At 44.6% G+C, this 26,089-nt stretch overlaps 1 protein-coding gene across 2 annotated transcripts in view; it reads left to right on the forward strand.

Annotated features, from left to right (window-relative positions):
• LOC144781548 (muscarinic acetylcholine receptor M1-like) overlaps positions 1-26,089 on the forward strand; it is a 351,868-nt gene that overhangs the window by 142,469 nt on the left and 183,310 nt on the right. For both annotated transcript variants that reach the window (XM_078660451.1, XM_078660452.1), the window contains exon 2: positions 14,573-16,337. In XM_078660451.1, the coding sequence (XP_078516577.1) occupies positions 14,573-16,302 (1,730 nt within the window). In that variant the 3' untranslated portion in view covers positions 16,303-16,337. The remainder of the gene's footprint in view (positions 1-14,572; positions 16,338-26,089) is intronic.

The following is a 26,089-nucleotide window of genomic DNA, read 5'->3' on the forward strand; positions in this document are numbered from 1 at the left end:
TTATTTTCCAAATTAAGGGCTGTTCCTGAACAAAAGGAGCCTATAACATATGTTATAGCCAGAAAGTTGTTTGGGACTAAACATAACAACATTGTGACATTTCTGCCTCAAATGTTTTTTTCTTGATGCCACCTCTGTATTGTGACTTCTGCCCGCTGGTTCCTTAAACGTTAAGAGGTACATGAATGGCTATGTCCATGATTCAAATATTCAGACTTAGGCTGATTTGTGCTCTTTCTGTGTAGGAACTGTATATGTTTTGCTGTGCGTATATTTAATTTCATAACAGTGATAACCACATCAATTTGGTCACAAGGAAAACCTAGAATTTTCACTGAGGTGGGAATACAATTCAAAGTAATTAATATGTAAGTTTTTAATGGTACTGTTATCTGATATCATTTGTGCTGTCTTCAAAACAGAATATCAAACATATACTACATTTACAATAACCTTTAACCTTGGATTAAGAATACTACTGTGTGCTACATAAACACATTTCACTAGTACAGGCGAGTCTCTGAATTTTGTAGTTGGATCTATCAACAGTGATTTTTGACCGATCTTTATAGAATGTGGTTGTTTTGCCAGTTCTCATCTTAATGTATTACCTTCATTATTATAAGCAGTTATGAAACACGCATTGTGCTTATTTTCTTTGTCTACTGGGTTGTCATCCACAATTTACTTGTTTTCATAATCTTTGGGAGTTCTCCTTCAGTTCCTTTGGCCTTCTTAGAGGCTTTTCATGTACCACTTGTACTCACTCAGCCTAAATTAATGAACCAAGAAAATTACCCCCAGTTCAAAATCGAATTTGGTAAGGCGGTTTCTTCCTGTTCTTCAAAACTATGTATAAGGGATAACTATTTTCAGACTCTATGGGTTTTCTATAAGGCAGGGATATAATTATTGTCTGTAGTTTTATTTTGAAAAGTGCATAACTCAAATACTCAATCTAATTATATATATGTGATAAATGTAAATCAGAATATTATTGGGAATATAATTGAATAATAATGTTATTGACAAAATGTATGTATTTTGATGAGAATCCCATAAAATCGAGAAACGTATTTCCTAATATATTTTAGATTAATAAAAGTGTATTTATATAGCTCACATAAAAAGTATTTGGTATAAGCATTGAATGCTTCACTTTTTGGAATCCATACGTTTACCTCTCCTATCATCCTACTGAGAGAAAAGCCTATCATTTAAAGGAACTTCTGGAAAAGTTGGTTCACTGTTTCTGTTTCTATGCTGGTTTATCAAAAGTTAATATACCATGTGTAAACTGTATAATTTCTTCAGCGATTATGGGTACCCTTAACTGGATGCCTTTACTGAAAGAAAGTTTTATAGAGGATGTACTCCATTGCCTTGGTACATGTTCGTATAGACAGCTGTGACAATAAAGGTTACAAAACTGTGCTTCATCCAATCCAGTGTTGGCTATGACGTTCAATATATCTGTTTCTCATAAATATGGCATTAATTTACAGCAAAGTGTTAAAATTATCAGTCACATGCCTCTTTTTTTTTTTTTACTTTGCACGGAACAGAATACTAGAGTTCAGGTATATTACAGCCAGATTGCTCACACTGCCTACACTTTCAACGCCTGTGTGTGCACCAGTCATTTATGTGGTGGTTACTCAATTTATTGTTTGTAGTGCTTGGACACGTACTTTTGGGAGACATACATTGGGAAAACTAGACTTTTACAGATATTGGCATCACTCATACTTGAGCATTTTGCCTGAAGAGTCTAATACTTGATACAGTATTTCAGCCTTGAAAAAGTCTAAGCGGCGAAACACGTGTCGGCTGCCTTTTCTTTTGATGCTGTTCTACGTAATGAAGACTTTGGAAGAAGAATTAAAAAACTACTTTTTTTAGCCAGTACATCGGAAATCATCATTGGGCTTACGGACCATTTACATTGGACTTTTGTGTGCTTCTGTACTTTTTTCCTATTGCTTCTTGGTATAGCAGGTTCTGCTGTGGGGAGTTCCTTTCCTGCTACCCGGAACATGAAGGAAGGACACCACAAGTGCTGGCATGCTAGTGCGTATCAGTTTGACAGACATTATGGGGCATATCTACAAGGGGATTGCCCCATCGGAACGTCACTTTTAGGGATGTTCCGGTGGTGCAATGCCCTGCTCCATATTTACAAAGTGGTGTTAAGCCACTTTTTGTGGCTTAACACTGCTTTGTAAATATAGTACCCTTTCACGCAGGTATCTGCATGAAAGGGGTGTGCAATGGATGTTGCTGTGTCTGTTCCACCACAACACCCATTGCTTTTTGATGCTGCCCCAGATTTACAAGGAACTGTAAATCTGAGGCAGCGCCATAAACTAACGTCATGCAAAGACAGGTATTAGATTGGCGCAGCGAGGAGAAATATGTAATTCTCCTCGTTTTTGCTTTTTCTATTTGTGCTGCATTCTGCAGCACACATAGAAAGTGCAAAATACCATTAATGATTGTTTTTGTGCAGGAAGGTGTCCCTTCGTGCACAAAAACTATCATTAATTAATGGACATCTTCCTACACATAAACAATCATCCCTGCAATGCATGCATCCTTTGACTATAGCACAAGGGTGTCTGTGTTGGCGCTAGGCAGCTATTTTTAGTACCAGCACTAGGGAAAACACAGGGGTGCGCTGTATTCTTGTAAATACTGTGCATCCCTGCACTTTGGAAATGGTGCACCACGGCGCTTCTGAATTTTCTGCAGTGCCGCACCAATTCCTTGTACATATGCCCGTAAGGGCTTGAGTCACAAATATAAACTCAGAGTGTAAACTTACTACAAAAGTGTAAGTTATGTCTTCACTCCCTGAGTATCGCAATTGGCTTACTCTTGTGTGGGTGGGTGACGCCCCTCCCTAAACCTTCCTAACTCCTCTGTATCCTCCTCACCTATTGGAGTAAAACTGCCCCTTCTTTAAGCCACTCTCCTGTGTCCTTCCCAAATGTACTACTCAAACTAATACTCACGTGTGAGGAAACTTTTAAATCAGGTGAAGAACTGCACACAAATTAGTATAGATAATGCAGAGGTGTAACACTCTCCACGTACTTTGTGAATTGCAAACTGTAGTACGTGTTTTGTAATACTACAAAGTGCAGTTTGTGAATCAGGCCTATATGTAGTAGATGGACTTCTTTTTCTGTGCTCTGGGAGACCATCCGGGTACTTAAGTGTTTTTTTAGGGCCTATGCCTTGGCTTTCACTGATACAAGAGGTAGGCGGGTAGGCGGGAGGAAAGTATCTCCACCAGGATAGAAGAAAATAAGTAAATGTTCATCTGAGAACAGTGGAACTTTATAAACAACTATGTAAATACTTTGATATTTAAAAAATGTGTACAGTTGTTTTCACAATTGATTTGCGGCCTGACTGATCCTGGCTTCTGACATTAGGAGAAGCAGCCAGACCAAGGTATACATGAAAAAGTATTTTCATTTTCTATCAGGCAGCAGCAGGAAACGAGGGATTTCTTGAGCAGCGGAAACAAGCAACGCATCCGCCTTGCCTGGTGGCAGAGGAGCTGAATTTGTTTGCGTATCACCTTGAATGCTAATTTTAAAGGAGAGCAAATACGGTGTGGCAGTGCAGAAGAGGCGCAGATCAGATCCTGCACCAGGGCGCAGGGTGGCCATGAAATTGCTTCACACATGTTTATGTTTTACACGAGTTCAAAGGTGATGGTGATGTGTGCGCCCCTGACCGATCGATGATCTGGACGTCTAATGCAAAATAGAAGAAAGAAAGACCGTGGTTGGCAAAGAATTCTGTAATGGCGGCGGCTGTGACGCTATCCTGTAAACCAAGACTTGTTCTTGCAGTAGTCCTAACTTACTCCTACATTGTAGGAGGGAGTCAGTAGACCTTTGAGTTTCAGACTAGTTAGTGGTCTTCATAAGAAAGTTTCTGTTTTATGTGTCGTAACTCTGAAAGGCCTTTACGAGTTTTTGAGATTAAGGATGTTTTTGCGAAATTACCTAACCGCATATTGGGAATATAATCGGATGGAGCACCGAAACTGCTTCGTGCGACAGACATTACCATCGATGCTTTCAGACTTGCTCCTGTTTTTTATGAATGCCTAATCTATGTTGCAGAAATGTGGGTATCAGAGATTGTTGAAGACGGTCTCGAAACCGGGAATGGAATAAAGCTTTTAATTTTCAGGAGCCTTTAACGGCTTTGAATCTAATTGCTTTTTGTACTGTTGTCGCTGAAGTAGGAAAGTTGAGAGCATGTTGCCAAAAATGTATTGAATAGAGAGGGGCGCAGTAATCAGTGCACAAGGTGTACAAGGGCTAAACTAGTTCAATTGTTCGAGAGTCCAGTCTGAATACTATACGCGTTGGAATGGCTTGCAATGCAAAGTAGATATTACAGGTGTTTATGTGTGTCTGTCTGTCTGCCTGTGCGTGACATTACAGGTGTCTATGTGTGTGTGCGTGTGTCTGTGCGTGACATTACAGGTGTTTATGTGTGCGTGAATGTGTGTGTCTATCTGTGCGTGACATTACAGGTGCTTATGTGTGTGTGAAAGTGTGTGTCTGCGTGACATTACAGGCGTTTATGTGTGTGCGTGTGTCTGCGTGTGACATTACATGTGTTTATGTGTGTGTATCTGTGCGTGAAATTACAGGTGTTTATGCGTGTGTGACTGTGTGTGTCTGTCTGTGCGTGACATTACAGGTGTTAATGTGTGTGTGAGTGTTTGTGTCTGTGCGTGACATTACAGGTGTTTTATGTGTGTGTGATTGTGTGTCTCTCTTTGCCAGACATTACATGTGTTCATGCGTGTGTGTGTGACTGTGTGTGTCTGTCTGTACGTTACATGCTGTCGTTAGATCAACATTCTTTAGTTAATAGTAGCAACGTTTTGACTCAATTAAATAATACTTAATAGTTTATAACTCCTACTGAGTCATCTAGGCCCAGGCAAGCGATCTGGCAAGCGATCTGGCAAGCCAAACGGTGTTGTATGCCACGCCTCTGCCAATCAGTGGTGAACCACCTACGATTATTGCAGCTGTGGATTTTATGCAACACGACAGCAGCCTGTAAGCCGAAGTGAGCAACACCAAGTGGTCGGTCATGTCATTGCAGCAAGGCACCCGACCACACTTTTTTTGTTGACAAATCTCCAAGTGCAGGTTTGTTTTAGAAAAATAAAAAATGAATGTCCCTGGTGTCTTGGACGTGTGCCTTTTCCCTCCCAAAATGGGCATGCTTGTTACACACCTCAAAGTGGGCTGGAGCAGCATGAGGAGGATGTACAGAACATACATGAGGACATCACAATGCCTTGAACTTCTAAATGATGGCCTTTATCAATCCTCATTCCAACATAACGTTGAGTGAAGCCAGTTCAGTTCGGTATGGTGGCATTTCGTAAAGCTTTAAGGTGTACTGTTTTAAGATGCTGCCATTTGGACTCAACCATCCTCATACGCATATGCAATGGATACATTATTTAAAGGGATTAAAGGAGGGTTCTATTTCCATGGCTCTTCTCCAAAGATAACGAAGCTAAATGAGACAATAGTTTACTAAAAACGTCCAGAATGGGATTACCAAAAAGAAGTCTATTAAGAAAATAATGAAAAGGTGTGTTCCAAATCCGGCCTATTTCCCTGATGAATGTTTTTCTCAAAAGCATTGAAAACTTGGCCCAGAACCGTGACTCATTAAATATACTTTTAGGTTTCATCAACTATTGTTTGTTTTTTCTAATAATTTTGTTTAAAAAAAAAGTTAAAAAGTAATGATTCAAATTAGAACAAATGCTTATTTATTTGGGTCCAAACTAATGACACTTCAAAAGACAGAAATGTCTTACCTAAGATTAAAAAGTAACATAAATAAGGCAACAATGTTGCATAATGTCTAAAGTAGATCTAATCATATTGACTGTCTTTACCTGAACCCGTGATCTCCAGCTGTTGTACCTCTGATTCCTTTTTAGGAGATTGCTAATGCCTGTGCATTCAAAGCTCTGCATGAAGCTGAAACAGGATTCACTGAACAGGAGACGCTTATTCATGGCCACTGAAAAACGTTTATTTGTATACAATTCTAATAATTTGTTTGCATCTAGCTCAAATTGGTCAAACGTTATTAAAATTGGCGCAAACAGGGTGTCACGCTTTACCGAAACTTTGCAGAAGTTCATTGGGCACCTTTCAGTTTTGGTTGCAGCACTCAAGCATTTGAAGTTGTGTCAGTTTGGGTCAGACACAATAACCATCGCCCAGTTGATATACTGGACAGAACGTATTGTCTGTAGCAGGAAACAAAGATTTTGACTACCTAAACGGAAGTTAAACACGGTGGATAGAATGATTACTCGCCTGCCTTAAAATGTTTCGTTTCATTATTTACTCATGTTTACATCACAGACATTTTTTTTCTAAGCGCTATTATTTCACGAAAGCACTCATTCATATGCAGTGATGCTTATGAAGGCTGTTTCCAGAGGCTGCGTCGCATAAACACAGGGTAAAATTAAACTGCAGGCAAGTTTAAAACATAACTTGAATCCTCAGAATAAGCTAGGCACACCTTTTTTTTAAACTTATTTTAGTGAAAAAGTAAAGGATAATGCAGCGAGTATGAAAATGACACCAGAGGCAATACATGTCACCCACAAAGATAGACAGGTCCACCATACCAGCATCGGATGTAGAGCATCGCATTTGTCATCCAAGCCACCGTGTTGGCTGGGCACAGATTGAATGGTGGGAACACCCAACATCCATCTGGCCAACTCCAGAATATGTGAGATAACAGATTGGATTGCAGGGGGTCCCAAAAATCCCTACGACGTGATTGAGGATGCAATGTTTCAGTATATAAATCAAATTGAGTATTACTCTATGTCATGTCTCGCAAACAACAGCTTATTTTGGGCACAGCTCTGCTCAACCAGGAGCTCGTGGTCTGATGTTGAGCAAGTGAGAAGGCCATAGCGACTGTTAGACCTGGGATCCCTGGTGGCTGAGCTGGGTACCTTAGGCCAAGTAGGGACCCTTGTTCCAACATCAGGGAAAAGAGGGTCACCTTCTTAGATAGCCCCGCTCACCGCCTTGGTAGCTCGGCACGAGCAGCCAGGCTTATCTTCAAGGCAAATGTGTAAAGTATTCGCAACCATGCTCACAATAATCCAATGATGACACCACAAATAGACTCCACACGATTTTTATAAAACAAGTATAAACTTTATGTAAAAAGATATACCATAAGACCACACAATATAAAACCAACATGTGAGGTTGTGTAATATTTCTCCTGGCCGGTTGTTAGGCCAGCCAGCCCTTGTAAGTTCTGGCAATGTCAATGAGCACTTCTAAACATTCTCCAGTACTCCCAATAACATGTCATACAGTTCTTAAGGCTAGGATCAGGTACTTTTGCCAAGTAAAAATACAGTAATGCGTAACGCAGCAATCAGACACTCTGCAATGAAAAGAACGCAAAGCGTAACGCAACAATGAGGCACTTTGCAAGGTAAAACAATGCAATGCGTAATCCAACCACCAGATATGTTGTTCTGCAATAATAAGGCAATGCGTTTACACTAATCAGGTAATTTGTTATACAGGAATAATGCAATGTGTAATACGTCAGTCAGCTACTCTGCTCTCAGAAAATGTACGACTACGTAGTACACTCAGGCCCCATCACCGGGCCTAAGGCGGTCTCTCTGCCTCCTCTTCTGACCTTCTGTCAGCCTCTCACAGTTGCCCCCAACACAGTATGATGTAATTCCAAAGTGCAGCTTCGCACTCCGGCCACTGTACCGTCACTCCCTTTGGCAATATGGGCCGTGATACGAGCCGAGGCACAGGCTCGCGCTACCAACACGAGAGAGAGGCCAAGAGCGTCTCCCTCCGAGCCCGCGTCCCACCCCAGGAGTCGACACACGTTACCTGGGTAGCAAAAACCCACTCTCCTCTCCTCGTCCAGTGGCTGGGCCTCCAAGCAGCTTTGTGAAATGGCAACGGCAGCTCGGGCCGGAAAAACAGCTCCTTCGGGACAGCCGGTCCAGGCGGCATTACTTACGAAGATCTCAGGCTGCCACAAAGCAAACCCACACAGCGTCTCTGAGTCTTCCTTCTCTCCGGGTGCACAATCATTGGGCACTCCACACACAGGTCTCAGGCTGCACGAAGATCACATGTACAGCGTCGCTGAGACTCACTTTACTCCGATGCACACGACAACACAGCAAATCCTCACCAAAGTCTCCTGTAAACAACGCACCCACCCACAGTGACGATGAGACTCACTTGGATCCCGGTGCACACGATAACAAGGCAAATCCTCATGAAGGTCTCACAGTGCATAACGCACATGCTCATAGCATCGATGAGACTCACTTAGATTCCGATGCACATGATAACAAGGCAAGTCCTCACGAAGGTCTCACAGTGCACAATGCACACGCTCACAGCGTTTGTGGGATTCACTTGGATTCTGTTGCACACGATCACTGGACAATCCTCACAACGGGGTTCAGTTTGCACAAAGCACACGCACACTGCATCGCTGATCCTTGCTTGGATTCCAGGTGCCTCCAATCACCGGCCGATCCTCCCGAAGGTCTCAGTGCTGCACAAAGCACAGGCACACAGCGTCACTGAGACTCATTTGGACACTAGGTGCCCACAATCACAGGCAGTTCTTACGAGGGTCTCAAACTGCAACAGGCACGCTCCCACAGCGCCTCTGAGACTCGCCTGGAAACTTTTATGTTCTTGTGTTTCCAAACAGGGAGCCAGCTCACCTCAGGCCCTTGGGGGTAGTACCTTCAGGACACAGCACACAGCAAAGTTCTTCAAGCAGGGGGACACAGCACACAGCAAAGTCCCTTTAGCCGTTCCTTGGTTGAAACAGCAAACTGCAGGCCAGCCACAGATCACACAGCAAGGGTCAGTCCTATCCTTCAGTCTCTTCAGTTGTTTCTTCCTTGGCAAAGGTCCTCTTGACCACGAAGTAGCTCCAGTCTTATTCACACTTGATCAAGCCATTCTCCAAAGTTCAGGGGCTTCAGCTCTCATAGTTATACCCCTCAATGGCTTTGAAGTCTTTGTGCTTCAGGGGGCACTGACCCTTGTCCAAACCAGTTCTGGGTGCCTCCATGCCAGTGACACCTCTCTTCCTTTGATTAGTGGGGGTCTGGATTCTCAATTACTCAGCAGGAGAAGAGCCAATTGTTTTATAGCAGCAGCCCAGGCCTCTTCACCTTTAACCCCTTCTATGCTAATGACAAGGTCAGCTCGTCATGCAGTACCACTGGAGCTGTGCTTATGACGAGCTGACCTTGTCATGAACAATGGGGATCCTACATGTGCAGCACAGGAGAAAAATACCCTGTAGCATTGAAGGTGTTAAGGACTTCTCCTCCCCCTACACTCCAGATGCAGGCCAGCCTGTTGCTGTCTCACCTCCTCCCCTGGGTCAAGACATTCCCTAGATCCTATCGCTTTCAAATCCAGACAGTCAATCCACAGCCAGGCAGAGACACACAGAAATGTTAGAGCACAAAACTCACGTTCATAAAAGATGTGTTATTACATTGTGAGTTCAGGCATACTAAACTTCACCTTTACATCTCAAGCCCTTGGGAAGAAAGGCTGGAAAACATATTACATAGCCTTTCCATTCTATCCTATGGGCAAGATGGCTTTTCAACAGTGAAAAACGAAATGGAGACTATCAGGACGACACACACCTTAGTACATGTCCTACCTTTCACATGCACTGCATCATGTCCAGGGGGTACCCTAGACCTACCATAGGGGTGTCTGATGTACACAGAGTGGGAAGGGTAAGGTCTGGCAAGTGAATGCACTTGACAGAACATGGCAGTTTAACAAACTGCACGCATACCCTGCAAGGGCAGGCCTGAGTTCCCTTTTTGAGGCTACTTGTGTGGCTGGCACAACTAGTGCTGCAGGCCCACTAGTAGCTGTTGCATTACCAGACCTGGCACACATAGTGCACTTTACGAGAGTCTTCACTTAGTAAGGCAAACATACCAATCATGGACAACCAATTACCATTACTTTATACAGGGAACACTTACACTTTGACACTGTTTAGCAGTGGCAAAGTGTCCAAAGCATCTAAGTTGGCAACACTATGTCAGAAAAAGGTCTAGGGGGGAAACCAAAAAGTTTAGTGACTTTAGCCAAAAAGGGCCAAGTCCTACAGTGACAAAGCAGTGCTCAGTTTAGTGCCTATCACTCAGGGGCCCAAAAAAGCACTAAACTTGGGTTTCTTGGGAAAAAGTGTAGTCACCATGCTGCTTAATGAGGAGACGAGAGGAGACCAATACTCTTGCAGTTTGGGACATGCCATTGCCACATGCAGATAAACATGCCACACTTTTTACAATCTATTTGACTATTAAGGGTATATTTGACAATGCTCTCTGGGATGTAATAGTATTGATGGAGAAATTTGAATTGTACTAGCTTGTGTCTGTAAGTGAAAGGCGTATGTTTAACTTGTACACAACAATATTGACACAATGCATCTGTGATTGTTACTTCCAGTTCACCCTCCCAATCTAGCTTAAGTTTTTGAGTAATGCAAGAGCCATGTGATGTTATCTCTGAGAACAAAACGGATATAGATTTACCCATATCGGCTCATTGTATATACTCAGTAAGTAGTATAAATTCTTTAGGGGGGATTAGGAACTGTAGGAAAGCGGTTTTGGGTGCAGAACATACCCAATGATAGTAAAGGATGCTCAACGGGGTATCACACCAACTATTCCCAGTTTCTGGAGTATAGTCTTTGCTGCAAGATCATGAGTTAAGGAGGAGTAATGGGTACTCTATAGCTATCCTCTCTGTAGCATCAGTCATGGAGAATATCTTGGAATTTTCCCAGTTTTATTCCAGAGAATCTCTCAAACAATATCAACTCTCTGATTACAAGCACAGGGTTAGTGTTTGAGTTCTGCACATATAGAATGGTACAGTCAGCATAAAAGGAGACTATAATTGATTAGCCACCAATTCTGAGTCCCGGATGTATGTATCATTCCTGAAGAAAGCATGCCAGGGGTTAGGGGACAACAGACAGCCATGTCATACACCTCTAGTATTCCGCTCTGAGTTGTGCTTGTTAATGTAAAGCCTTGCACTTGAATTTGTATAAAGCAACATAACCATTTTCGAAAACTAAGTACTGGAGTCCATGCGCCGAAGTACCTCATGCATAAAAGACCATGCATGTGAGTAAGATGCCTTTTCATTTTGAGTATTATTGCCATGGTGGAGAGGTGCAGATCTATGAGGTGCAGCAGGGCCATCAGTGTGCAGAGGCATCGGGCTGTGGATTGTTTAGGTATAAAACCCGACTGGCCAGGCAATGCCAGAAACTGCATATTTGGCTGTAGATAATGCACCTGCTTTTTTGCATAGACTTTGCTATCTGCATTTGAGACACAATAAAGTTAATAGAAAGCGTATTGCGTCGGGTCTTTGCTTGGTTTTTATAAAACAGTAATATTGGCCTCTATCATCGAGGGCTGAAGCTGCCCCTTGAGAATAGCCTCTTTATAAACATCTAGTAATCTGGGTTCTAATTCTTGGATGTACTCGTTATAAAATTCAATAGGTAGGTCATTGCCCCCAGGGTCCTTCCTGCTAGCTAGAGCCCTAATCACGCTCTTAAAATCTTCCAGAGTCAGTAGCGTATTTAGCAACTCTGACACCTCGCCCTCCAGCCAACCCAATGCTATTTCCTCAAGATAAGTTGCAACGTTATCCAGGGACCACGGGGTCCTGGTTGTGTACAAGCTACGATAATGCAACGTAAATGCCCCAATAATATCAAGGGTGTGGAGGAAAGTGAGCTATCCTCTGTCTGCACTCAAGGGATGGGGTTCTGAGCTGCACAAGACCTAACCACTCAGGCTACAATTCACCCTGGTCTATCCCCCTCACCAATCTGTTTCACGTGTACTTGTTTTCTGAGATAGAGGACCTCCTGTTCCGCTGCCTCTTTGAACACTTCAAGAGTGGTGTGGAGTTTATGTAATGTGGCTTGCGCTTTCTTGACAGCATATTCCAACTCTATTGTCTTGAGACTGAGTTTTAGGCGATCCAGCGTGCCACTCAAGGACCTAAGAATGCCTGCTTCTTTAGAGATACATTTCCCATTTTGTGCCTTGAAGGCCTCCCATAGGGTGCCAGCCCTCAATACTGAATGTGTATTAACCCCCTGGCTGCAGCCGGAATTCTGCGCCTGTGCGGCCCATTCCGATCGCGGGCGTGGTCATGACGGCTCCCGGCCGTCATCAGCACACGCCTACAGTAACTGATGACGACCGGGAGCCGTCATCACCACCGAAGGGGTTAATAGAAAAGTATTCTAATAGATCTACATGCATCTCTGCTCAGAACTCTGGATCCCTCAGCTCTGATCCCTTCAGGTGTCAGGCATCGAAGGGTGGAGGCACTGAGGGGTTCTCTCGTAATCAGTACCACTGGTGAGTGGTCAGACAGTGTCTGAAGATAGGATATGGAATTCACAGGTTTTAGTCAGAAAGTTCTGCAAGACCAGACACTTGTTGATGCATGATGCTGTGTCATGCACTGATGATTAAAATGTCTATTCAGCCGCCCCAAGATGCAAGGTTGCCTTGAGTGGCTTCGTAAATCTCATTCTAGGTTTTGCGTCACCTTGCATTGCAATGCGTTGCTAAAGCGTTTGTTGGCACACTGGAAATGATCAGAGATGTCCCCTGTAGTAGCTTCCTTACCAGGAAGTCAGAACTGCACATCCCTAAATATCATGGGGTGTAGAGGAAGTGGTTTCACAACAGAAGATAATGGTTTCCTCTAGTGGGGAAAAACGAGAAAAAAGTGTATTTCTCAGTGGGGCATCGTTACTCAATGCGGAGTTATACTGTGGGTACAGCCCCGCATTGGGGAAAGAGTCGTGTTTTATCACTTCTCAAAACTCGCAAATCCACACCTGTGCTTAGGAATAACTGTTCAGGTGTAGATTTACAATTATTTTTTGCCAATCGTTCACAATAAGCTTAAGGTACTGAAATGGTACATCTCCAAGGGTTGTGACTAAGGACCGGCTTTAGGGCAGTACGACTGGTGCATTAATAAACACTGCACTATAGGAGGGGGACAACAGATACACATTTATTTCAATGCCTTATTTCCATATGGCGTGCAAAATATGCACGCTGCCCGGACCCAGCTCTGCGTGGCACAGCCGTTGAATCCTCTGTGATATTTCTCCCCCAGTTCTTTCCCTCGTGCCTGCTCACCATACTGATCCACGTTGATGTAAATAATGTTTCTTCTTCACATTACCTGGTTCCAGAGAAGTGTCATCAGATGGCCTTATTTCCAACTCCGCACTTTTCTTGTTTGCGGCCTTTATTCCTAATATGTTGTGTGTTTAACATGGAGATAAGAAGCATGCAGAGACAGGAACGCGTTCGCTGTCACTTTAGAAAAGGATCAGAAATCAAGGTGGCTATATGAAAAATGAGTGCAACTGACAACACTAGGCAGAGTGAACTTGCAGTGTCACTATTTTCCCATTGTGGGTGAGCCCCTAGTGCCATGCCTGTGCGGTGCTATTGGATGGCACACCAGTCTCAGTCTCAGTCTCTCTCTCTCTCTCTCTCTCTCTCTCTCTCTCTCATAAGGACCAGCTTTAATCAGTTGCTTTCCCTGATGGACAAACAGTTGCACCTGTTAAAGGAGGGCTTTTCCCCTCACTTCGGTGGGCACAGCAAGAAGCCGTAAATTTCCATCTAAGGACCAGTGTCCTACTGATTTTTAGTTTCCTTTCCAGTGTGTACTTGAACATGTCCAACATGTTAAGTGGGCTTTTACGTATTGCTCTAAAAATCTTTTTTATCATGGTCGTCCAGAAACCACCCTTTCCAAATTTGGGCTTCCTTTGCACTAAAAACGTTGGTTTAACCCCTTCACTGCGGCGGCTATTCCGCCGCAGTGCTAAGGGGGCGGGGCGGAAATGCGGCGGGCGCATGCTGGTGACGGAACCGCTCCGTCACCAGCGTCGGTTGCGCTGTGCTTGTGACGGAGCGGTTCCGTCATGGCCCGCCCCGCTCAATAGAACGCTCAGCGCAGGCGCGGAATTCGCGCCGCGCATGAGCGGCGAGCGGGCCATGACGGAACCGCTCCGTCATCAGCACAGCGCACCCGCAGCTGATGACGGAGCGGTTCCGTCATCAGCATGCAAAGGGTTAAAAAAAGTACAACAATCTATATTTTTAAACAATAAATACCATCATGTCATTTGTTTGCGGCGTTCTGTTTTCTAGCCTATGTCCTGAATCACATGGGCACTACTCACAACTATCCCATCTAATTCAGAACCTACAGCCTTAGAAATGATGACAGTATGAGTTGCATAGTGAAAAGTTACAAAGCTGAGGGAAGGGAAATTGTGGTTTATTGAGTTAATAATGTCATCAACAATTATTGACTAGCTCACCTTTTGTCTCCTCTTTCTCTTGCAGGTGACATCGTCTGGCTGTGGAACTCAGCTTTTTTCTGGACCCTAATTCCAGCCCAAAGAAGGCCTGTGAGACGTAGCTCCATGTGGCTTCTACATCAGGATGGCTTCCTAGAGCACGATCTCAAGAGCACCTGGCCTCCCACCATGAATGCGTCAGTTGCCCCAAATGCCACAGACCCACCAGATCCACTTGGAGGCCATGACATCTGGGAGGTGGTACTGATTGTTTTGACGACTGGTATCCTTTCCTTGGTCACCATCATTGGCAACCTGATGGTGATGGTGGCCTTTAAGGTTAACAGCGATTTGAAGACAGTCAACAACTACTTCCTGCTGAGCCTGGCCTGTGCTGATCTGATCATTGGAGCCCTTTCCATGAACCTCTACACTATGTATATTATCATGGGGTACTGGCCTTTAGGGAGTGTGTTCTGTGACCTCTATCTTGCTTTGGACTATGTGGCCAGTAATGCTTCCGTCATGAACCTCTTGGTCATCAGTTTTGATCGTTACTTCTCTATAACGCGGCCTTTAACTTACAGAGCAAAAAGGACTCCAAAGAGGGCAGCCATAATGATCGGTATGGCGTGGACCATCTCTTTCGTCTTGTGGGCACCCGCCATCTTGTTCTGGCAGTACATAGTTGGAGAGCGAACAGTTGGCCCAGGAAAGTGTTACATTCAGTTCTTGTCAGAACCGATCATTACATTTGGCACTGCCATTGCTGCATTCTACCTGCCAGTCACTATAATGTCAATACTTTACTGGAGGATCTACCGGGAAACAGAAAATCGCACCAAGGAACTTGCGGCTCTAACGGGCTCGGAGACAGCCAGCATTGTTCAGCCAGCCATGAACAGCTTTAGAAGTACAAGCAGCTCTGATCAATCTCAGGCAGTGGAGACACCAGCCGCCACACTACAAAGGCCGAGGGTTTGCTGCTTTCCAAACTGGAAACAAAGCCAGTTGGCTGAGAAAACTCAACAGGAGAACAGTAGCAATGGGAGCTGGAATAACACTGAAGAAGGCGGTTCTGCTGACTCCTTGACTTCTTCAGAGGGAGAGGACCAGCCATTTGAAATGAAGAGCATTTGCTCGGTTGTGATCAAGTTGCCCATGATCAATTCTGTGGTTCATTCGCCCAATACAGCCAGTTCTGACGGGTCAAGTGAAACTTTAGATAAAGACAGCCCTCGGCAGGCCAGGGCCATGCTGAGGAATTCCTCTAACAACACAAGTGGGAATAATACCTGTGCTGTCCCAACAGGGACCCCACCAAAAGTCAGCAGTGCTAGGGCCAACAAGCGCCCAATGAAACAAAAGCCACTCACCTTGAACTCTACTGCTATAAAAGATAGGGTGACCCCCAAAGCACAGGCACCAATCACCAAAAACCAGATCAATAAGCGAAAGAGCATCTCTCTGATCAAGGAGAAGAAGGCTGCCAAAACCCTCAGTGCAATCCTGCTGGCATTCATCGTTACCTGGACCCCCTACAACATCATGGTGCTTGTGTCCACTTTTTGTGGAGAAGATTGTGTGCCGATTACACTCTGGGAGTTGGGCTACTGGCTCTGCTATGTTAATAGCACTGTCAACCCCATGTGTTATGCCCTTTGCAACACCTCCTTTCGCAACACCTTCAAGATGTTGCTCCTCTGCCATTGGGACAAGCGGAAATGGAAGACGCACAAGCGGTCGGCCTCCTGCTACAGGACCCCGGCACACTGAGTCTCAAGAGGGAGCTGCAAGTGAATCCTTTTATGGTAAGCTATGGTTCTCTGGTCTATGTTACACTTCTGGAACAGGCTTACTGCTGCTTGTAATTTCTATGCTTAGGGATTAGCAGGAGAGAAGTAATTGAAATAAAAGTAAAGACAAGGGGCTACAGTTGTGTTCATCCCAGTATTATTGTGTGTCACACCAGTAGATCCCTTACAGTACAAGGAAATGTCATCTTTTTGTTGAAAAGAGGAAATGACAGGTCTCTCTCGCTCCCTCTCTCTCTCTCCCTCTCTCTCTCTCTCTCTCTCTCTCTCTCTCTCTCTCTCTCTCTTTCTTTCTCCCTCCCTCTCTGTATTCTCCATTAGAGAGGGGGTGTCAGGAGTCAGAAAAAATTGTCAGAGAAACTCTTATCTGCAAGCATGATAAAGTGGAGTCCTGCCAGAGTAGCCGCAAATCAGAACACACACACAATAAATGGTATTTTACAATTAGATGATTATTTATAAATCATATTAATCATAATGATCATGGTTATTGTAAACAACTCAGCAGATAACATGTAAATCCAGAAGAATGTTAGTTAAACCCACTCATATTTAATCACACACCCCGTCCCATTATTCCATTCTGTACTTATTACGTATGAATGTTGTCAGCTATTTAACTTGTATTACTTCACTAAAGTTTAATTATTTCAAGCCAGATATAGTTTCCCTGTACACCCTATGCTGTCATCAGGTCAGCAGTTTGAATTCATCCCACTAGCATTTCCCTCAAAAAACTATTTTTGTGTCTAACCAGATCCATGCACTGGTCACTTCTATACTTTTATCGATAATGGGGTATTGTGGAGTGTGCAGGGAGGCATTCGTGCTGGGATCCTGTTTACAAATGTTAGAAAGAAACACTTTGGAGATAGAAATGCTTATAGGTTTATCATGCACAATATCCAGCACCTCAGCCTCCATCTTGCCTTTCACTTCCCAAACCTCCACCCTTTAAATCACAACATTCTCTTCATGTCGTAGGAGTGCAATCCCAGGATTCTACACAAAAAATGCCACAAATTTGGGGGCTCTAGGTGGCGCGCGACCAAGATGGCCGCACACCAGTAAGGCTCTCGCCAGACAGGCAGGTAAAATATTCTGCTGGCCCATGCTGTGTTGCCTCATGAACCCCCATTGCAGCGGAACTGGTATCGGAACAGCCGAGGGTCATATCAGCGGAGTCGGACCTGAAGCCGATCTGTGCGCTGCCGGCAGAGAACTCGGAACTCCAGTGCCTGAGGCCGCACTTGCGCACGGAGGCGGGGGCGCGTCAGCTGAAACTACAGCAGACCGCGGCCTGGGAGCGTGAACAGGGTGGATCGAAAGGGCAGCGACAGTGCGGGCGAAGAACGGCGGCGCACAGACGAACCTGCGGGCCACGGGGAAATACACTACTGAGGTGAGGCCCAAATGGGAGAGAGTGATACCACCCCACCGATTACATTCCGGAGGGGGAGAACAGCTGACGCGGGAGGCAAGGACGGCCTCCCATGTGGCAGTGCCGTTAATCTAGCTAGAGATCCAGCCACTGGGAAAAACAAAAAGAGAGATACTGGCAGTGATTGGGATGATCCCGGAGCTGGGGGGCCCGCTAGGATGATCACGCAGTACGGGACAGCATAGCGGATTTACAGGGGTAAAGAGCGGACTCTGCTGCATGTAATACATTGAGGGACCCCGTGGGTGCCCTTTTCCCCTCACCAGATGAGACTGTTACCTGTTGTACACAAGTCCACTGCAGAGGTAGGGCCTGGATAATAAAAGCCTACCTACCCTCGGTGGGTCAGATCTGTATAATTACTGTCCCTCAGCATTGCTGTTAGAGCTAAACCACGCTCCCCCCAGCAAAGAACTGAGAGCCGGTGAGGCGCCGGCAATTTTACGAGACTGCCAGGCCAGCAGGAGGACCATACTCCAGGAGACGTCAGAGACATATTGCATCCCCACTACCATAAGCTCAGCTGACATCCAGTAAACACCATGGGCAGAATGGAGGCGAAACAAACAAAGATACCTTTTGAGTCACGCAAGGCGTCCAAAACTGGTTCAGCAGATAATGCGGACTTGGACACTGCCAACGGCCAGGAGGAGGACTGGAAGGCACTCTTGCTCAGTATGAAAACCAGTTTGACTTCAATTGGTTTCGAAAATGGACACAATGAATGCACGGCTGGACTCTGTAGTACACAAGCTGGATCAACATGATCAGCGACTTAAAGAGGCGGAAACAAGACTTTCAGACCTGGAGGATGGGGCGTCAGGGACTAGGGAGCGGGTCTCGCAAATGGACAAGCTCCTCAAAATCATAGCTGAGAAAAACGAAGACTTGGAAGCCCGCTCCCGGCAGAACAACGTCTGCATTGTGGGCCAGGCGGAGTCAACCAATACAGGCCGTATGGAGGACTTCATTGAAAAGCTGCTGAATTACCTATTTGGTAGGGAGTCTTTTTCTGCGCACCTGACGATCGAAAGAGCCCACCGGTCCCTATCTGCACGCCCACCTCCAGGGGCACCCCCAAGCCCAGTGATAGTAAGATTCCTAAACTATCGAGATCGGGATACCGCCCTACGCCTAGCCAGAGAGAAGAAGCAAGTCTACTATGAGAATGCCACTCTAGCCGTCTATCCGGACTTTACACAAAATGTGCACGAGACGAGGCGCAAATATGCTGACGTAAAGAAGAAACTTCAGACCCAAGGCATCCCATATGCGATGCTTTATCCTGCAAAACTCTGCATTACGCATCTCGGCAGGCAGCATTTTTTTCAAAACCCACAACAAGCGGAGGAGTACCTTAAGCGACACAGTCGGACGTCTCCTGTAGAGACTGATACCAGAACGCGGCCCAGATCTCAATCCCCAATGTCGGCTCCAGACGCCGCTTACCGTCAGAATGTCAGGTTTGATAGCGTAATTACAACCCCTGAAGTCTGTGAAAATGTGAAACTAACCGATGAACTACGAACTAAACAGTGAGACTGACCATTCACCCGCCTGGACGCTCACCCTCCTCCCACGAGCGCTACAGGTCTGACGAAGACGTAGTGGCAAGTCGGTGCGAATATGGAAGGGGGAAGGCAAGTGGTGGGCCTCTAGCGTTCACCCTGAGTGGGAGATCCCCAAAGTATTTTCTATACGTTTTGTTGAGAAAGTTTGGACTTATTTCATTTGAGTTAAAATAGGGAGGGTATCAATGCCCGACATGTTGGGTACATCGGTGTGGGAGGGGGAGGGGGGTCCTTGCCTTGTAATATCAGTAACAACTCTACTTGCTAACACACACACCACAGAAGCACAATCAGCAACCCTAACAGGGACAACATGATAGACAACCCTGATACATCGACTGCAGACCATAAAATAGCAGTCTTGTCATGAAATGTCCGGAGGCTGAATAACCAGCGGAAGAAGAGGCAGGTTATAGGCTATCTAGAAAGACACCACATTAGTATTGCTCTACTGCAGAAGACACACCTAGACCCCGCAGCCATGCTCCTATTTGCGGCTAGGTGGGCCACGCACCGATGCTTTTCATCCTTTTCTACGTACTCTAGAGGTGTGGTTATCCTCATCAGACGTACTGTGGCCTTTATACTGGGAGGTACTGAGGTAGACTCGCAGGGATGATTCTGTCTGATGTGGGGCGACTAGCCTCACACGATACCACAATAGTAAACTACTATGACCCTAACGTGGATGACCCACAAACCCTAACTGTATTGTGGAGTAAGATTCAGACCCTTGGTTCCACTAACTTGATATGGGGGGGGATTTAACACGCCATGAGCCCGTAGATGGATAGATCCCAAGCCACTACAGAGCGCTGCACAAAATGCTAGCAGAATTGGTAACCACCAACTATCTTTTGGATACATGGTGATACAGACACCCGACACAAAAAGAAGGCACCCATTACTCGTCAGTTCACTCCACGTGGGCTAGGCTGGATTATATATTTGTATCAGTAGGAATGGCACACTGGGTAGAGATGGGCACTCACCTGGCATGTACATACTCGGATCATTCACCAGTCAAGCTGATCAGGCCGCGTACGCCCGATGGCGACTCAGCCCAGCTCACCTCCTAGACATGGTGTTCAGGTCAGACATTGAACAAGAAATCCAAGACTTTTTTACATGTAATGTCGAGTCTGTACCGAGACTTTCCACGGTTTGGGAAGCTTTTAAAGTCACAGGCAGAGAGTGGTGTATCTCCAAGGGCGGAGGGATTCTAAAAGACATCCGTGGGGAGCTTAGCCGGTTGGAGAACGATATCAAACAACTAGAGAGAGAACTAGCTGACACAGGAGGGAGAGAGACAACTAGCGCTGACTTACGGACTAAATTGACATAATACACAGAAACAGCGACCCACGAGTGTAAATTTTGGGGGAAATATCACGTAGCAAGGGTATATGGGGAAGGTGACCACCAGAGGAGAATCTTTGCAAATTTGGTTCGACCACCTAAGTTTACTAACTACATAGCTGAGATCCAAGTTTCGAAGGGAGACTTACACAGAAACCTCCCAGATTAATTATGCACATTTGAAGAATATTATAAAAATGTGTACACTACAAACAGGGGGCAACCGCTTGACCTTCCGCAATATTTCGAGGACACGGCCTTAGCCTGGCTCAGAAATATCCAACAGAAATTTCTGAGTGCCAAAATTGAGCTAGATTAAATTACTGAGGCCATCATGCAAATGAAAACAGGGTGAGCACCAGGGTCGGATGGCCCATCCATAGAATTTTATAAGACCTATGTTGAGCAACTAGCACCCATATTGAAGGAGGTATTTTATGAAGCTAGGGAAGAGGGTACGCTCAAATAGTCTCCCTACTCAAACTGGATAAGCCCCCACAATATTGTGAATCATATCGTCCCCTTTCACTGATTAACTGTGACACGAAGATCTTAGCAAAAGTACTCTCCAATCGCCTAAACCTTCTAATGGAGAGACTGGTTCTGCCGGATCAGTCGGGATTCATCCCAAACCGAGCTACATCGCATAACCTCAGAACATTGCTGGCGGTTCTCCAAGACATTGACCCCAAAAGCTCAGCGGTGGCGGTATTCCTTGATGCCACCAAGGCATTTGATTCGGTGGAGTGGGACTATCTGTGAGGCACCCTGAAATATATAGGAATCCCCCCAGCGTTCCTAGGATGGGTGGAACTACTGTACACGCAGCCGATAGCCACAGTGTTATTAATTGGGACCAGATCCAAAAGTTTTGCCATCTCCAGAGGCACAAGGCAGGTTGACCCGTCTCCCCCATCCTGTTCACTTTGGCGATAGAATCCCTAGCTGCAAAAATACAAGTTTTGCCATCTCCAGAGGCACAAGGCAGGTTTACCCCTCTCCTCCATCCTGTTCACTTTGGCAATAGAACCCCTAGCTGCAAAAATAAGGCAACATCATAAGGATAGAGGGCTGGTATATCCCTCTAGACAACTCATAATATCACTCTATGCAGATGATATGACACTATACCTAAAAAAAACAATGACAATTTTAATCCAGTACTACGGGAAATAAACAGATTTGGGGCCATTGCTGGCATACAGATAAACTGGGCCAAATCGGCTATATTCCCATTAACGGACTCGACTAAACTGCACCAACTAGATTATCCCTTAGCTTGGAAATGTTACGAGGATAAATACCTGGGAATAAACGTTACTAGGGACAAAGGAGAATTGATGCGTAACAACTATGGAACCACAATCGACAAGGTGACGGATCCCATCACTAGACGGCTAACGCTACCCCTCTCCATGGCCGGCATATCCCTAGTGAAAACGGTTCTCTTACCCAAATTTATTTACTTATTTATCAACATACCGTACCACCCGGGGCGATTCTTTTTCAAGACATTAGCGACGCAGGTGACCCAACTGATCTGGGGGGAATGGCAGGCGAGATTAAGTCTTACCATGCTAATGCTGCCTTATGCTCCAGGGGGGTTAGAAGCGCCTAATTTTGAATACTAGTATTACTGCGTGCAAGCACACTGCGCTGTCTACTGGTTTCACCACATTTAGCGGTAGAAGATGGTTACATGAACCCTGTCCCGCCTTTGGTATACCTGTTCATGCCAAGTGGGGCCCAGATACGTGACCCATCCATGGTCGACTGCACTGTCACGGCCTGGAAAAAGATTGCTGATAAACTAGAAGCCCCAATGATGTACCACCCCCCAAAAAAATGCCTCTGACCTGGCACCCAGCACTGCAAGTCACTTCTGAGGGAATATGTAGGCGTATGTTAGAACAGCTAAAATACACAGTATTTGGGGATCTTTATCTCGCAGGTACATTCCGGACTAGAGAACAATTTTTTGTCACACACGACCCCACCACCATGGAGCTCTTCATGTATACAAGGCTTCGAAAAGGCATGAAAGCTGCCACCCTCACATACCCCCTAGAGGCATATATATTACAGCCGCCGCATGCACTGTTACTAGTTCGGTATCCAATGGGGTTAACCCAGTATCCCTATGAACCTGGACAGTAACTTAATATTATAAACAGGTGGTTCATTCGGGTGCCACGTATTTCTTCTACTTTCTCATATATACATGTAGTATTCATATAACTCCAAACTTAAAATTCTTTCCAACACAGAACATATTTTCAAAAACAGGATATATTTTAAGAAACAGAATCCAAGCCATCTATGTCTTCATTTGACGTTTTATAAATCGTAGTCACTCATGAATATTTTTAATATATATCATTTACAAAGAGGCTGTAATGTGAACAGTAAGTGCAATTCGTGACTTTAAGTGCTCTCTGCTCTCGGCGCAAGTGTGACTAACAAACTATACAAGGGGGATACAGAAAGAACTTTTTAGCATGGCCTATACTATTTCCACTATACAACTGTATACTGCAATTGTCAGTGTTAAATACAGGATCTTCATATGATAGGTCCACTATATTGATCATCGACGTTTCGACCCTCTGGAGCGCACTTGAGGCGTCTAAGCGAGTCTTCCTCAGGACTCCTCTTTCCAACAGAACTGATTTATACAGTTTTCTCACCACCACAAGCCCGGCTGGGTTTATGAGAAGGTGAGTCATTTTAATGATTATAGGCAATCGGTGGCCCATATCCAAAATCAGAATCCATCCCTAAATCAGTCTTCCTTGAATCTCTTAGGCTGTCCTTCCCCGTCCCTCACAGTCCTGAGGAAGACCCGCTTAGACGCCTCAAGTGCGCTCCAGAGGGACGAAACGTCGACGATCAATATAGTGGACCTATCATATGAAGATCCTGTATTTAACACTGACAATTGCAGTATACAGTTGTATAGTGGAAATAGTATAGGCCATGCTAAAAAGTTCTTTCTGTATCCCCCTTGTAAATATTATTTGTATAGTTTGTTAGTCACACTTGCGCCGAGAGCACAGAGCACTTAAAGTCACGAATTGCACTTACTGTTCACATTACAGCCTCTTTGTAAATGATATATATTCATAATATTTATGAGTGACTACGATTTATAAAACGTCAAATGAAGACATAGATGGCTTGGATTCTGTTTCTTAAAATATATTCTGTTTTTGAAAATATATTCTGTGTTGGAAAGAATTTTAAGTCTGCAGTTATATGAATACTACATGTATATATGAGAAAGTAGAAGAAATACGTGGCCCCCGAATGAACCGCATGCACTGTTACAACGGGCCCCCATAGACGTGTTACCTCGCTCTTATACGAAATACCCAAACTGCAACACGGGGAAAGGGGCATATTTTTATCATTTGGCATGGCAGTGTGCTCAGATACAAGACTATTGGTCACAGTGTTCGTGGGAATGTCATGCATGTTGGACAGGCAAAAACAACCACCTCCACTCATAGCACTGCTGGGTTGTACCCAGGATATTGTTACGGTACATAAAAAGTTCCTGGCGCTGGGTTTCCTAATAGCAAAGCGCAGAATTGCATGCAAATGGGGACGAGGGTGAGCCCCCATATTCAAAGACTGGATTAAAGACATAACCACATGGCAGGAACAATCACTGTGCTATGCTAAATTGCTTCCGCTAACCTCTCGCCCCAAAAATATATGGGGCCCTCTAACTACGTATCTCTTCTCTCAGGGAACCGAAGACAGCACGGATCAAGAAGGCTTAGTATCAACGGGCCACCCATGTGTGGAGAAGCGGTAGAGTTGATGTGGTAAAAGGACAGGAATGCTATAGCACCCTTGGATTCACAATGAGCCTTGCCCTTTACAACACAAACATAGAACGCTGGTACTGGGAGATACAACTTCAGGCCAAATATATAGGTTTGGAATGCATCATGTAACATGTTGTTCATGCTACAAGATGACAGGGCAGGACCCGGAGAGGGGTTTCATTATGAGTTAAGTTGCGACCTTCATGAGAGGTAATGATACACGATGTAACATGCGTAAATGTTTAATAACAATTCTGTATCACGGTGTTTGATAACGCAATAATGAAAAAAAAAAATTTTTTAATCCACACATTTCCCCATTACACAAACTTAAGCACTAACAATAAAATACTAGAAAGAGAAATACCAATAGAATAGTTTATTAAATGCAAATCTTAACCCCTTGAGTGCTGCCCACGTTCAACGGACGTCACGTGCACTACCTCGGTAGTGCTGGGCACGTCCGTTGAACGTCGCGGCCCCGCTCGCGCAATAGAACGTTCCGCATCAGCGCAGTGGAGGGGTTAAACAAGTGATTTGTAAAGAATATACACAAAATTGCAGAATGAGAATATATAATCTAAATTGAGGAAAAAGCTGTGACATCGGATGATCTTCCTACCATAAGTTAGAAAACATTGGCTTGGTTTAGACTTTGCCAAACAGTACTCAATCCATCAGGATGTTGAAGGACATTACATACGTCAACCTGATGGACTACCATTCACCAAATTCTTATATTACTGCTGGTCATTCCTATACATTGAAAGTAACCACCGTCATAGCGACTCCCTTCAAGATACAAACATTTTGTGGATGACCACACTGGTTTTGATGACAGTTCACAAAACATTTCACATATTTTCTTCTTGCCAACATTTTCCTCTGGCACTTGCCCTTTTTATGGTTTCCTTCAACACTATGTTAAATCTTTCCATAATACCATTTACCTTGGTATGAGAGATCTTCTTGTGCATTTTGCCTCTCCTCCATAAGTACTCCTCCATTACTTTCAAAATCATTTACACACCATCATCCGTTAATCTGTTATTTGGAAAACGTTTTCTCTGGAATAATTCTACATCACAAATTTCATTGGTGTTCATCGCAGCAATCTCCAGCCACCTAGAATACAAGTATAACACCACAATTTTACATTTGTCGGAGCTATATGACATGATAGGACACACTAAGTCCTCCCAATGTTCTATTGGAAATGCTATCATCATCATGGGCTGAACTCTACATTTCCAGATCGATCTTATCACTACATAGACATTCTTGCTGTTACCGTTCTTCCCACATGAAAAAGATCATTCTCTTGCCATTAAAACACATCACTTAATCTCCCTTTCGTTTTTTACATCCCCAGGTGGTTCTCATATGCACAACAACTAGCTGTTCTCTGTTCTCTCAAACTCCCTGGCAGAATCAATCTCATACAACGCCAGGCCATCTCTGCATGACATGTCCTTGTTCTTCTATCCTTCGTTTATGTTACAAAAAAAGGCCTGTAAAGGCTGACTTTTTTAATCTCTCTTCTCC

Source organism: Lissotriton helveticus, chromosome 9 (assembly GCF_964261635.1).
Source record: "Lissotriton helveticus chromosome 9, aLisHel1.1, whole genome shotgun sequence".
NCBI classification, from domain to species: Eukaryota; Metazoa; Chordata; class Amphibia; order Caudata; family Salamandridae; genus Lissotriton; species Lissotriton helveticus.